Raw genomic sequence first — 12,794 nt, 5'->3', positions numbered from 1 at the left:
TTTTCATTGTATTTATTAATGGGGATTAGGTTCGAATTGATGGGAAAACCAAATTCAAAAAAGTGAAAGGGTCTGAAGACTTTCTGAAAGCACTGTACTGTAGATGTACCCCCTGTTTCACCCATGTTTTAGATTTTTAAAACTTGAGTTTATGATGTTCTCTTTCATAGGCATTGACAAGTTTGAAGGACAATATCTACATAGTCGGGATTATAAATATCCTCAACAATTTGCAGATAAGAAGATTATTGTGATCGGAATTGGGAATTCTGGTGGTGATCTGGCAGTAGAATTGAGTTCTGTTGCCAAACAGGTAATTATAGTTCTTTAGACCTAATCATTGAAAAAAATGTATACAGTTTTCATTTATATACTGTGAAATAATCTCAGGTGTACACATGGAGGGATTAAATACCCTTGACCAGGAAGTGCTCTTGCTAATATCTCCAGGTCAAGTGAGCGCTGGACTACAGTAAATGCATGTGAAAATGTACAATATCGACAAAAGGAAAAGGTGGTGAAAATCACAATTGGCAGTAAGTCATAGCTTAGCGGCTGGTACAAGAGAGAAAAAAGGAATGAGGGACATGAATCCAAAGGGAAATGTTATCTCCACATAAGAGGAACATACTTCAACACTGAGTAAATACAGTATATAGAAGAGTGAAAATCAGTATAAGAAAGTTAGTATCAAAGTGAAAGTGGTAAGTTCCGCCAAAGGAAGTTAAAAAAGATGGTGGAATAAGTGCACTTTACCTTTAAACTAATATAAGAGGTGATATTTTGTTTTAAATTGGGCTTCTAAAAGGAAAAGTTAGGAGTGTAAGGTTGGAAGCCATAGTCAAAAGGGAAGAATGGAAGCAAGATTCAAAAACATATGTAGATGAAGAACATCCAAAAGTGATCAGTGATGACTAGAGTTGAGAGGACACCTAGATGTTCGGGTTCAACAGGTTCGGCCAAACTTCACAAAAAAGTTCGAGTTCGGGACCCGAACTTGACCCCGAACCCCATTGAAGTCAATGGGGACTCAAACTTTTGAGCACTAAAATGGCTGTAAAAATGTCATGGAAAGGGCTAGAGGGCTGCAAATGGATTCAAAATGTGGTTAAGAGTATGGCAAGTTCTCTGCAAACAAATGTGGATCGGGAAATGACTTTAAATAACATAAAATACATAAAAAAAATAATAATAATCTTAATCTAGGAGGACCAGGTCCATATGGAGTAGGAGGTTGAGGAGGCGGTGGATGTGGGTGGAAGTGGCGGTGGAGGTGGAAGTGGCGGTGGAAGTGGCGGTGGAGGAGGAGGAGGTAGCCTACACTGCTTTTTGGTTAAACAATTTTTTTAATTTTTTTTAATTAGGGTACACCCCAAAACATTGGGAAATATAACCCTCCAGTCATGCTAAACACACATTCAGACAATACACTGGCTGCAGGGCAGGCAAGCACCTCCAAGGTGTAAAGGGCAAGCTCAGGCCATGTGCCCAATTTGGAGACCCAGAAGTTGCAGGGGCTGACCCCTGTCAGTTAGTTCGTGTAGGTGTGTGCATACTTACTGCCCCACCATGTCGCACGTCCCCGTGATGTTCACGATCCAATTTAATATCTGCTCTATCAACTTTCGATGTTCTTTTATGCGCCTACCATGATGATCATGGATTGTGGGGAATCAGGGTTCCAGGCCAGAGAGGGAGCGTGAGAAAAAGAAACCAAATTTAAGGGAGATAAATTTATAATAAAAAAATTGGGATCGAGCAGAAATGTGGGAAAAGTTATTGAGGCGCAAATGTGGGACAAATTACAGAAGCCCAAATGTGGGCCAAAAGAGTCAAGCAGAAATGTGGGAAAAGCTATTAAGGTGCAAATGTTGTACAAATTACAAAAGCCCAAATGTGGGCCAAAAGAGTCAAGCGGAAATGTGGGAAAAGCTATTAAGGTGCAAATGTGGTACAACTTGTTTAAGCTTAAGCATTGAATCAAAGGATGTGGCAAGCATCAATTAAATAAGCATTTCAGAAATTTTATTCCCTGTCACCTATGCAGAGCAGGGGTTTATTCACATCTAAAATTGTCAACCCAAGAATGTAACAGAAAAATTACAGAAATTTATTAACCTGTCTACTTGGTAGAGCACGGGTCTATGACAGAAAACAGTTGTTTATTATTACCCGAAAATGTAAGTTAAAAATTATTGAAATTTATTAAGCTGTAAACTAGGTAGAGTAGGGGTATATTACACCCAAAAATGTGTGAATTTGACCCTAAATTGTAACTGACAAATGTAATTTTTTCTACTAGGTATAGCAGTGGTACTATACACCCAATAATTTGTGAATTTCACCCCAAAATGTAACTGACAAAGTAGTAAAATACGTACAAATAAAAAAAAAAAATTTGGATTTATGAGGTGGAGTTCCATATGGAGTAGGAGTTTGAGGAGGCGGTGGACATAGCGGTGTAGGTGGAAGCGGCGGTGGAGGAGGACGAGGTAGCCAACACAGGTTTTTGGTTTTAATTGTATTTTTTTAAATTAGGGTACACTCTAAAAGAGTGTGAAATATCCAAAATACAAGAATGAGCAATTGCGCTTCAGTATAACAATGGCTGGTTAGTGCCGGTATACATGTATATTCTGCACAAGGTACGGACAAGTCCTGAGGGATCCATGCCTGGTTCATTTTAATGAACGTGAGCTTGTCCACATTGGCTGTGGACAGGCGGCTGCGCTTGTCTGTGATGACGCCCCCTGCCGTGCTAAACACACGTTCAGATAATACACCGGCTGCAGGGCAGGCCAGCGCCTCCAAGACGTAAAGGGCAAGCTCAGGCCATGTGCCCAATTTGGAGACCCAGAAGTTGAAGGGGGCAGACACATACTGCTCCACCATGTTAATGAAATGCTGCCTCCTGCTAAGACGTTCCATATCAGCTGGTGGTGCTGGTTGTTGTGGCGTGCTGACAAAGCTTTCCACATTTTGGCCATGCTAACTCTGCCTTCTGAGGTGCTGGGGGTGCCCCAGCTGCGTTGGCGACCTTTTTCTCGTCCTCTGCCTTCGCCTTGTGCTTCCACTGTTCCCCCGCTGTCAGGTGGGAATGCCACTAGTAGCGCGTCTACCAGCGTCTTACGATCACACTCCAGTGAGGAATTAAGGACCGTACGTTGTCCTTGTAACGGGGATCCAGCAGCGTGGCCACCCAGTAATCAGCACAAGTTAGAATGTGGGCAACTCGGCGGTCGTTGCGGAGACACTGCAGCATGTAATCGCTCATGTGTGCCAGGCTGCCCAGAGGCAATGAAAAGCTGTCCTCTGTGGGAGGTGTATCGTCTGTGTCCTCTGTATCCCCCCATCCACGCACCAGTGATGGCCATGAGCTTTTCTGGGTGCCACCCTGCTGTGAACATGGTTCCTCCTCCTCCATCTACTCCTCCACCTCGTCATCCTCCAGAACTGTGCTCTGGCTGGACAATTGTGTACCTTGAGTTTGTGGGTGCAGGAACCCACCCTTGGAGCCACTTGGGAATGACTGGCCAGAAACCCTACGATATGATCCCTCTTCCTCCTCCTGCTCCTGTGCCACATCCTCTTACATCATCACCAAGAGCGTTTTTTCAAGGAGGCATAGAAGTGGGAAAGTAACGCTGAGAACAACGTTATCGGCACTGGCCATGTTGGTGGAGTACTCGAAACAGCGCAACAAGGAACACAAGTCTCGCATGGAGGCCGAGTCATTGGTGGTGAAGTGGTGCTGTTCCGCCGAGCGACTCACCCATGCGTGCTGCAGCTGAAACTCCACTATCACCTGCTGCTGCTCGCACAGTCTGGCCAGCATGTGCAAGGTGGAGTTTCACCTTGTGGGTACGTTGCATATGAGGCGGTGAGCGGGAAGGCCGAAGTTATGCTGCAGTGCTGACAGGCGAGCAGCAGCAGGGTGAGAACACCGAAAGCGCGCACAGACGGCCCACACTTTATGCAGCAGCTCTGACATATCGGTGTTATTTTTAAGGAATCTCTGCACCACCAAATTCAGCACATGCGCCAGGCAAGGGATATGCGTCAAACCAGCTAGTCCCAGAGCTGCTACGAGATTTCGCCCATTATCGCACACCACCAGGCCGGGCTTGAGGCTGACTGGCACAAAGCACTTATCGGTCTGTTGTTCACGGCCCGTCCACAGCTCCTGCGCGGTGTGGGGTTTGTCCCCCAAATAGATACATTTTAAAACTGCCTGCTGTCGTTTACCCCTGGCTGTGCTGAAGTTGGTGGTGAAGGTGTTAAGCTGACCGAATGAGGAGCTGGTAGAGGATGAGGAAGCAGAGTAGGAGGAGGAAGCAACAGGAGGCAAACTGAAGCGCCCTGCAATCCTCGGTGGTGGAAGGACATGCGCCAAACTGCTATACGCCTCAGGCCCAGCCGCCACTGCATTTACCCAGTGTGCTGTTATGGAGATATAACGGCCCTGACCGTGCTTACTGGTCCACGTATCCATAGTGAGGTGCACCTTGCCACAGATGGCATTGCGCAGTGCACACTTGATTTTGTCCTCTACTTGGTTGTGCAGGGAAGGGATGGCTCTCCTGGAAAAGTAGTAGTGGCTGGGCACAACGTACTGTGGGACAGCCACCGCCATAAGGCTTTTAAAACTATCTGTCTCCACCAGACGGAATGACAGCATTTCAAAGTCCAGTAATTTAGAAATGCTGGCATTTAGCGCTAGGGATAGTGGGTGGGTAGTGGGGTACTTCCTCTTCCTCTCCAGCGGTTGGGAGATGGAGAGCTGAACGCTTCCGTGGGACATTGTGGAGATGCTTGGTGACCCAGGTGTTGGTGTTGCTGGCAGATCCTCTGTTTGTGGGGTGCCAGGTGGCACTGTCACTCCAGAGGTGGATGAAGAGGCAGAGACCTTTCTTGGTTTTTGAGGTGTCTACTCCACTGCAGCTCGTGCTTTGCACTTAAATGCCTGGTCATGCAGGTTGTGCTCAGGTTGAGAACGTTTATGCCTCGCTTTAGGCTCTGATTGCACAGCGTGCAAACCACTCGTGTCTTGTCGTCAGCACATTGTCTGAAGAACTGCCACGCCAGGAAACTCCTTGGAGCTGGCTTTGGTGTGCTCGGTCCCTTGCTGAGGTGGGCAGTAGGAGTCGTACTGTCTAGAGGACGGCCACTCTGCTTTTGCACCCTGCTCCCTCTTCTGCTGTGCTGGTGGCTCTGTGCGACCACCGCCTCTTCCTCCGACCTACATCGGTCATTCGCATGACCTTGATTCCATGTGGGGTCGAGGACCTCATCGTCCTCCACATCATCTTCCACCCAGTCTTCACCCCTGACTTCCTTGTCGGTCTGCACGCTTTCAAAAGCCCCAGCAGTTGGCACCTGTGTTTCATCATCATCCGAGATGTGCTGCGATGGTCCTCTGCAGCATACGGGTAGGTTACCCGACACTGCTAGAATGTAATGTATGTTTCCCTTTAAGCCAGTTAGGCCTGGTGCAGGCAATCTTTATTCCAGCCAGCAGAGGGAGCCCCCAGTTCAGTATAAATAGGCTAGGGCCTAGCCAGGAAGTGAGTTCAGAAGTTTCTAGAGTCAGTGCTGAGAGAGACAGAGGCAAGTCCAGAAAAGCAAGAGGGACTAAAGACAACAGAGGAGGTACTTGATAATTATAAAACCAAGGATATACGCCAGAGCTAGGGCATTGGGCCTTGGAGAAGAGTTTCTATGTTCCAGGATCAGTCAGGAATAGAGTGCAAGCTGCCTGTACTGCAAGTCCTGTGTTTAACACTCTAAAGTCACCTTGCTATATATATATATATATTGCCTGCATCAACTGTATTGAAAATCAACTGTCTTCAAAGGAACTGCGCTTCCGTCAATGTCCCTAAATGATGACTACTAAAGTTTGAATTCTGTTTTAACATCACGTGGTTCCTCAGTTATTCCTGCTATCAGCAAACGGCGTGCCACCGTTAATTGGCACTGGCGTCACGAACATTTCTCATCATCACCTGCCCTTGCAGAGAGTCAGCCATCTCAGGTTAGTGTCTATTGCACTACAACACCCAGGAACATTTCTAAACCTAACTTGAGTACGCTGCACCTCTCTTTTGGCGTCACGAACAGGATACGCACGCTTTCTAGTGCAAGAAGCGTGAACTTTGTGCCTTATACAGTTGCCCTGTGACCAAAGTGACAAATTGCCTGTTTTATTAAAGTGGACTTTGTGGACTGAAAAACATACCCAAAGTGTGCCTAAAACCTCTAAAAAGCGCTGTGCAGTGTTGCGCTAACAAGAGGAAGAAAATCGCCACACCGGAGTGTGGTTTTATGGACTTTTCAACAACCCTGCTTGCTGTCAGGGAATGGGGACCAAGATGGCCACCGGCCGCCTGGAGTAAAGTTTCCCGCGCTGCTGAGGACCTTCGTGGGCGGATCCCTGCAAAGACACAGAGAATCCCGCCCCTCGTCATCATCGCACCGCCGCGGCCCTGTTTCTTCTACGTCACCGCGTACTCTGGACGTCCGGAGTCTCTCGAGACTTGGCCTGCGCAAGCCCGGCGATACCGGTAAGAACTTGTAACCGGAGGGAAGGGGATTGTTCCGGCCCCTTTAGTCACCAGCGGCCACATCGCAATAAGCTAACATGTCAGAACCGGGAGTTCCCGAGCAGCCGGCCCCGGGAGAGCTTGCGGCTCCTAATCATTCTATAGCCCCCAGCATGATGCCCTTTACCATGCCTTACTATTTCGGGGCCCCATGGTTTCCCCGCTATAAAAGGAGAGACCCATACCCTAAGAGACTTTAAAGAAAGTTGCTGGCATTATTCAAACTGTAACCCCATAAATGCAGATCAGCAAATGGAAAATCCTGCTAGCGCAACTGGAGGGAGCTGCCCGCAGGGAGGTATTATCCTGGCCTGCTACTGAGCGGAGTACTCTAGAGCAGATATTCACCCGCCTCAGGGCCACTTTTGAAACTAGGACTGCCTCAGAGATAAAGATGCACTTCTTTGGCAAGAAACAGAAGTCCGGTGAGTCCCTCCGTGACTATGCCCTATCACTTCAGGAGGCTTTAGGGGCTGTAATTCAGATAGATCCCAAAGAGGCTGATAACCAGGACCAGACCCTGAGGGAACAATTTATCACCGGGGTGTCTAGTGAGCAAATAAGGACCCAATTAAAGATGCTGTCCGCCCAGCACCCTAACAGTGCCTTTCTGGACTTTAAAGAACTGGCTATAAAAATTCTGGGGTCAGCAGTATCTACGGAGTTGAGCACCCCACCTGAGTCATCAGCCTGCAGGGTGAAACCGCTTATCTCTAACCAAGCTCAGGCCGGTCAAGCTGTTCAAGTGTCAGCTACCGATACTATTGTCATGCTGACAGAGCAAGTAAATCACCTCACTAAAAGTCTAGAGAAAGTGTGCAGAAAAATAGAGGAATGGGAAAAACCCATAATGACAGAAGAAGAATTCCTGTCACCTCTTAGGCCGTTCCCACCTCCATACCAAGAGACTCACCCCAGGGATCCTGGGAGGCGTAATAGAGGTCGCAAGAGGCCCATGTGTACATACTGCAAAAAGCTGGGACACACAGAATCCACATGCTGGCAGTTAAACGGGCAACCCCTGAGGCTGAGGACCACCCCTCGGGAGGTAGAACACTAGGTCCAGAGGATCCTAATTGGATGCCACGTTATGTAGGATCCCATCCTAAAATCAATATAGAGATCAACGGGGTCCCCTTTGAAGCCCTATTAGATACTGGGTCTCAGGTCACTACTATTCAGCTGCCCGCATTTGAAAGATTCTGGGACACCAACCAATTGACCCAGCCGCCTGAATCCTGGGTGGAAATTATCGCCAGCAATGGCAAACCAGTAAAGATTCATGGATACTGGGAACCCACCCTGCAGGTGGGAGAAGTAACCTACCACAACAGGGGTGATAGTAGTACAGGCCGGCGACAGAGGAGGACAATCCTGTCATTCTAGGCACCAATGTCTTCAAAAACTGTTATTCAGAAGTACTTGCCGTATTACACCAGACTTTGCCCACTGCTTCCTCTGCATCCAAGAGGGTGATTCAAAAGACTATTACGGTGTTAAGTGCCCAGCAGAGGTTTGCTAATGGGAAAGGAGAAATTTGTACTGCCAGGATTAGTGATATTAAGCCTGTGACTTTGCCTCCTAATTCTCAAACTCTTTTATGGTGTCGTGCTGTCCTGGGAGTCCAAGGCCGAGATTATCCAGCCCTGGTAGAACCAATCCAGATGGAGGATTACCCTTATGTGAGAGCTGCCAAGTGCCTGGTGACCGTCTCCCAAGGTAAAGTACCTGTCCGTCTGATTAACCTGAGTGATCATCCTGTTGCGCTTACTAAGCATTGTCCGTGTTGCCCAGCTGTCCCAGGTGTCCTTCCAAGACGTCATTTCGTCTTCCAGTGACAGAAAAGCCGCCAGCTGCAGTCAGCGGACGTCCGTCGGTGACCCAGCCACAAGTGCCCTGGTGGGAAGAGCTCCATGTGGGGGACGAGACTACCCCCCAACAACAACAAGAAGGGATATATACAGCTTGTCAAAGAGTACCACAGGCCTTCAGTAAGCATGCTACTGATTATGGAGAGGGAGTGCCATACAACACACCATACTACTGGCTCTCATCCTCCTATCAAGGAGAGATACAGACCTTTACCACCTACTTCATATCAGACTGTAAAGAAATGATCCAAGAGATGAAAGACTCTAATGTAATCCGGGACAGCCGTAGTCCGTGGGCTGCACCCCTGGTCCTTGTAAAGAAGAAGGACGGTGGTATCCGTTTCTGTGTGGATTATAGGAAAATTAATCAAATAACCCACAAAGATGCATACCCACTGCCCCGCATTGAGGAGTCACTAACTGCTCTGGGCTCCTCTGCCTATTTCTCCACATTGGACTTGACCAATGGCTACTGGCAAGTACCCATGGCCCCTGCAGATAGGGAAAATACTGCTTTCACTACTCCCATGGGCCTTTTCGAATTCAATTGTATGCCGTTCGGGCTATGTAATGCCCCAGGAACTTTCCAGAGACTAATGGAACTGTGTTTGGGTCACAAAAACTTCGAAACAGTGCTGCTGTATCTAGATGACGTCATTGTGTACTCAAAAACATATGAAGACCATCTGAAACATTTGGCAGAAGTATTTGAAATCCTTATCAAATATGGCTTGAAGGTAAAGCCATCCAAGTGTCACCTGCTCAAACCTGCAGTAAGATACCTGGGGCATGTGGTCAGCGGAGAGGGCGTGCAACCTGACCCTGATAAGCTAGCGGCTGTCCGTAATTGGCCGGTTCCTACTACCGTCAAGGAAGTGAGGGGTTTCCTTGGTTTTGCCGGCTACTATAGACGTTTTATCCCCCATTTTGCTCAAATAGCTGATCCTATCCAGGAGCTCTTGAGGGGGCAACCCAAGAAAAGCCCTAGAACTCCGGTGCCCATTGAGTGGAATGAGGAAAGAGAGATAGCGTTCCAATTGCTAAAAAAGAAACTGACCGAGCCTCCTGTGTTAGGTTATCCAGACTACAGCAAGCCCTTCCATCTGTATACTGATGCTAGCAAGCGAGGCCTGGGAGCTGTGTTAGCCCAGATCCAAGAGGGAAAAGAAAGAGTGATAGCTTATGCAAGCCGCTCCCTGAAAGGAGCTGAGAAAAATGACCAGAATTATAGTTCCTTCAAACTAGAGTTCCTGGCATTAGTGTGGGCAGTGACAGAAAAATTCAAGGATTATCTAGCCACCACCCCGTTCATTGCATTCACTGACAATAACCCTCTGGCACATCTAAATACAGCTAAATTAGGGGCCTTGGAGCAGAGATGGGCCTCTCGCCTCGCCAACTATGATTTCTCTGTAAAATATCGTGCTGGACGTACTAATGATAATGCTGATGCTTATCCAGGCTTCCCACAGAGACAGCTCCTGATGATGTGCGAGATGCTTGGGAAGATGTAGAGATGCCGGCTTTCTATAACAAATTTGCTCAACAGGATCAGGCTCGAGCTACCAATGACAGAGCTGCAGTTCCTTCACCCTCCAGTAGGCCTGATCCTAAGGAAGAAAGGTGGGTGAAACTACAGTCTGAAAGTAGAGTGCTGGGTGAGTTGTTGGACTTCATTACTAGTGGCAGAGCCCCTGAGAGGATTCGGCGTAAGAGTGCAGATCCTGAGCTCATCAAACTGTGGAGACAGCGCCATCAACTCCTTCATACAAAAGGGCCTATTGCTACGGAGAAGCCTAGACCCAGTGTCCAACGAGAGAGTGCACCAGATTCTCATACCCCGACGAGATGCAGGTATGGTGGTTGGAGATGTACCACAATCAATCCGGTCACTTTGGGTCCAAAAGACTGAGGCTACTATCCGCCAGCGGTTTTTACTGGTGGGCATGAGAGAAGACATGGAGAAGTGGTGTCGGGAGTGTGTAGCCTGTGCCTTAAAACGAAGTGAGCACCATGATCAGAGGGCACCACTGAGACCCATTGTAAGTACTCGTCCTCTTGAACTTGTCGCCATCGACCATGTGAAACTGGAGCCTAGTCGCTCAGGGTATACTTATGCCATGACTATTATTGACCATTTTACTAAGTTTGTTGTAGCGGTGCCTGTGAGAGACCAGACAGCCAAGACTACAGCCGAACTGTTCTGGAAGCACTTCCTCCTGCCCTACGGATGTCCAGAAAAGATCCTCACCGATCAAGGACCTGCTTTTGAGTCCCATCTGTTCCATGAACTGTGCCGCTTACACAACTGTAAAAAGATCCGGACAACGGCCTACCATCCTCAAGGTAATGGATTATGTGAAAAAATGAATCAGACCTTGATAGAGATGCTGAGGGCCGTGCCTCCTGAAACCTGAGGAGATTGGCCTAATCTGTTGCCACAGCTCATGTTCACATACAATCATACCATACATTATTCCACCGGGTATACCCCCTTTTATTTGATGTTTGGGCGCCAAGGGACATTGCCTGCTGATCATTCATTGGACATACACGTACCTGATTGCATTAACCCATTACCTAACACCGACTGGGTTGCTGAACATCAAAGGCGATTGAATACAGCCAAAGCCATTGTTCAGGAACGTATGGACTATGCTAGGGACCGACAGCAGAGAGACTATGATCAAGCAGCCCATGCAGAACCCTTGACAATAGGGGCTGTGGTATGGTTAAAAAATAACCGCCATACCAGTAAACTGGACAGTAAATGGGAGTGAAGTCCCTATGTTGTCACTGCAATCCCAAATGTTGGAACTCACACTTATGAGATCACCCGGGAAGGCAAGGGATCCCAAATTGTACACCGAAACCGGTTAAAGCTCTGCCTGACACCAGAACCTAGTGCCGAGAGTTCTGGATCTGAATCCCCTGTGTCAGAGTCATCAATACCGCCCGAGGATCCTATGCAGGCTGTCAGTAATCTGAGGTATGACACTGATCCCATGCATTGGCTTCTGACACCGTGGCTGAACTTGTTGGTGCCCGCTCCAGCACCTACTGTATCTTCACCTCCAGAAGAGCCGGTTCGAGATGCCCCGGATCCAGTTCTCCCTGTAGTGGATATTGTTGTTCCTGTTGTTCCTGACCAAGATCTCACTGATGGAGACCCTCCTGTTGTTTCTCTCTCTTCTACCTCGTTGCTAAGGGAAGAAGAGACCCCTATATTGAGAAGGTCTACCCGGATGACCAGGGGACGCCCGCCAGTCCGTTTAGGAGACTTTGACTATTCTGGTGGTGTCTCCTCCCAAACAGTTGCTACTGGTAATGCCTTGCTGGACATTTGTGCGCAAGAATGGACTCCCCCACGTGAGCCCTTGCCTGTGATACACCCACTAGAAACTCCTGGGTAGTTCTGTTATTATACTGTCACCAAAGACAATGGACTAACCTGGTTCACCCTAAGTCCGCTGTGCCAGGTCAGCGGCCGTGCCTAAGAAGCAAGAAGACGCCCCTTTCCTTGTGTCATTGGTTTCATTGAGTTACAAATGTTAAATAATTATTTATTGTATTTATAATGGAATGCATATGTTATGTACCATGTTATGCCGGTTCAGGAAGGTGTGTGAGTACGAGGCCTTACTCACGTTAAAGTCTGGGGGTGTGCAGCATACGGGTAGGTTACCCGACACTGCTAGAATGTAATGTATGTTTCCCTTTAAGCCAGTTAGGCCTGGTGCAGGCAATCTTTATTCCAGCCAGCAGAGGGAGCCCCCAGTTCAGTATAAATAGGCTAGGGCCTAGCCAGGAAGTGAGTTCAGAAGTTCTAGAGTCAGTGCTGAGAGAGACAGAGGCAAGTCCAGAAAAGCAAGAGGGACTAAAGACAACAGAGGAGGTACTTGATAATTATAAAACCAAGGATATACGCCAGAGCTAGGGCATTGGGCCTTGGAGAAGAGTTTCTATGTTCCAGGATCAGTCAGGAATAGAGTGCAAGCTGCCTGTACTGCAAGTCCTGTGTTTAACACTCTAAAGTCACCTTGCTATATATATATATATTGCCTGCATCAACTGTATTGAAAATCAACTGTCTTCAAAGGAACTGTGCTTCCGTCAATGTCCCTAAATGATGACTACTAAAGTTTGAATTCTGTTTTAACATCACGTGGTTCCTCAGTTATTCCTGCTATCAGCAAACGGCGTGCCACCGTTTAATTGGCACTGGCGTCACAAACATTTCTCATCATCACCTGCCCTTGCAGAGAGTCAGCCGTCTCAGGTTAGTGTCTATTGCACTACAACACCCAGGAACATTTCTAAA

General features: G+C 47.7%; 1 protein-coding gene across 1 annotated transcript in view; it reads left to right on the top strand.

The window, feature by feature from the left end:
• The window catches only part of LOC120978991 (flavin-containing monooxygenase 5-like), a 272,169-nt gene that overhangs the window by 176,596 nt on the left and 82,779 nt on the right, over nucleotides 1–12,794 (top strand). Inside the window, exon 4 of the mRNA XM_040407476.1 lies at nucleotides 171–313. Within this exon, the coding sequence (XP_040263410.1) occupies nucleotides 171–313 (143 nt within the window). The remainder of the gene's footprint in view (nucleotides 1–170; nucleotides 314–12,794) is intronic.

This window comes from Bufo bufo, chromosome 9, assembly GCF_905171765.1.
Source record: "Bufo bufo chromosome 9, aBufBuf1.1, whole genome shotgun sequence".
NCBI classification, from domain to species: domain Eukaryota; kingdom Metazoa; phylum Chordata; class Amphibia; order Anura; family Bufonidae; genus Bufo; species Bufo bufo.
The sequence above is the reverse complement of the archived record's forward strand: the minus strand, read 5'-3'. Positions and strand labels throughout refer to the sequence as shown.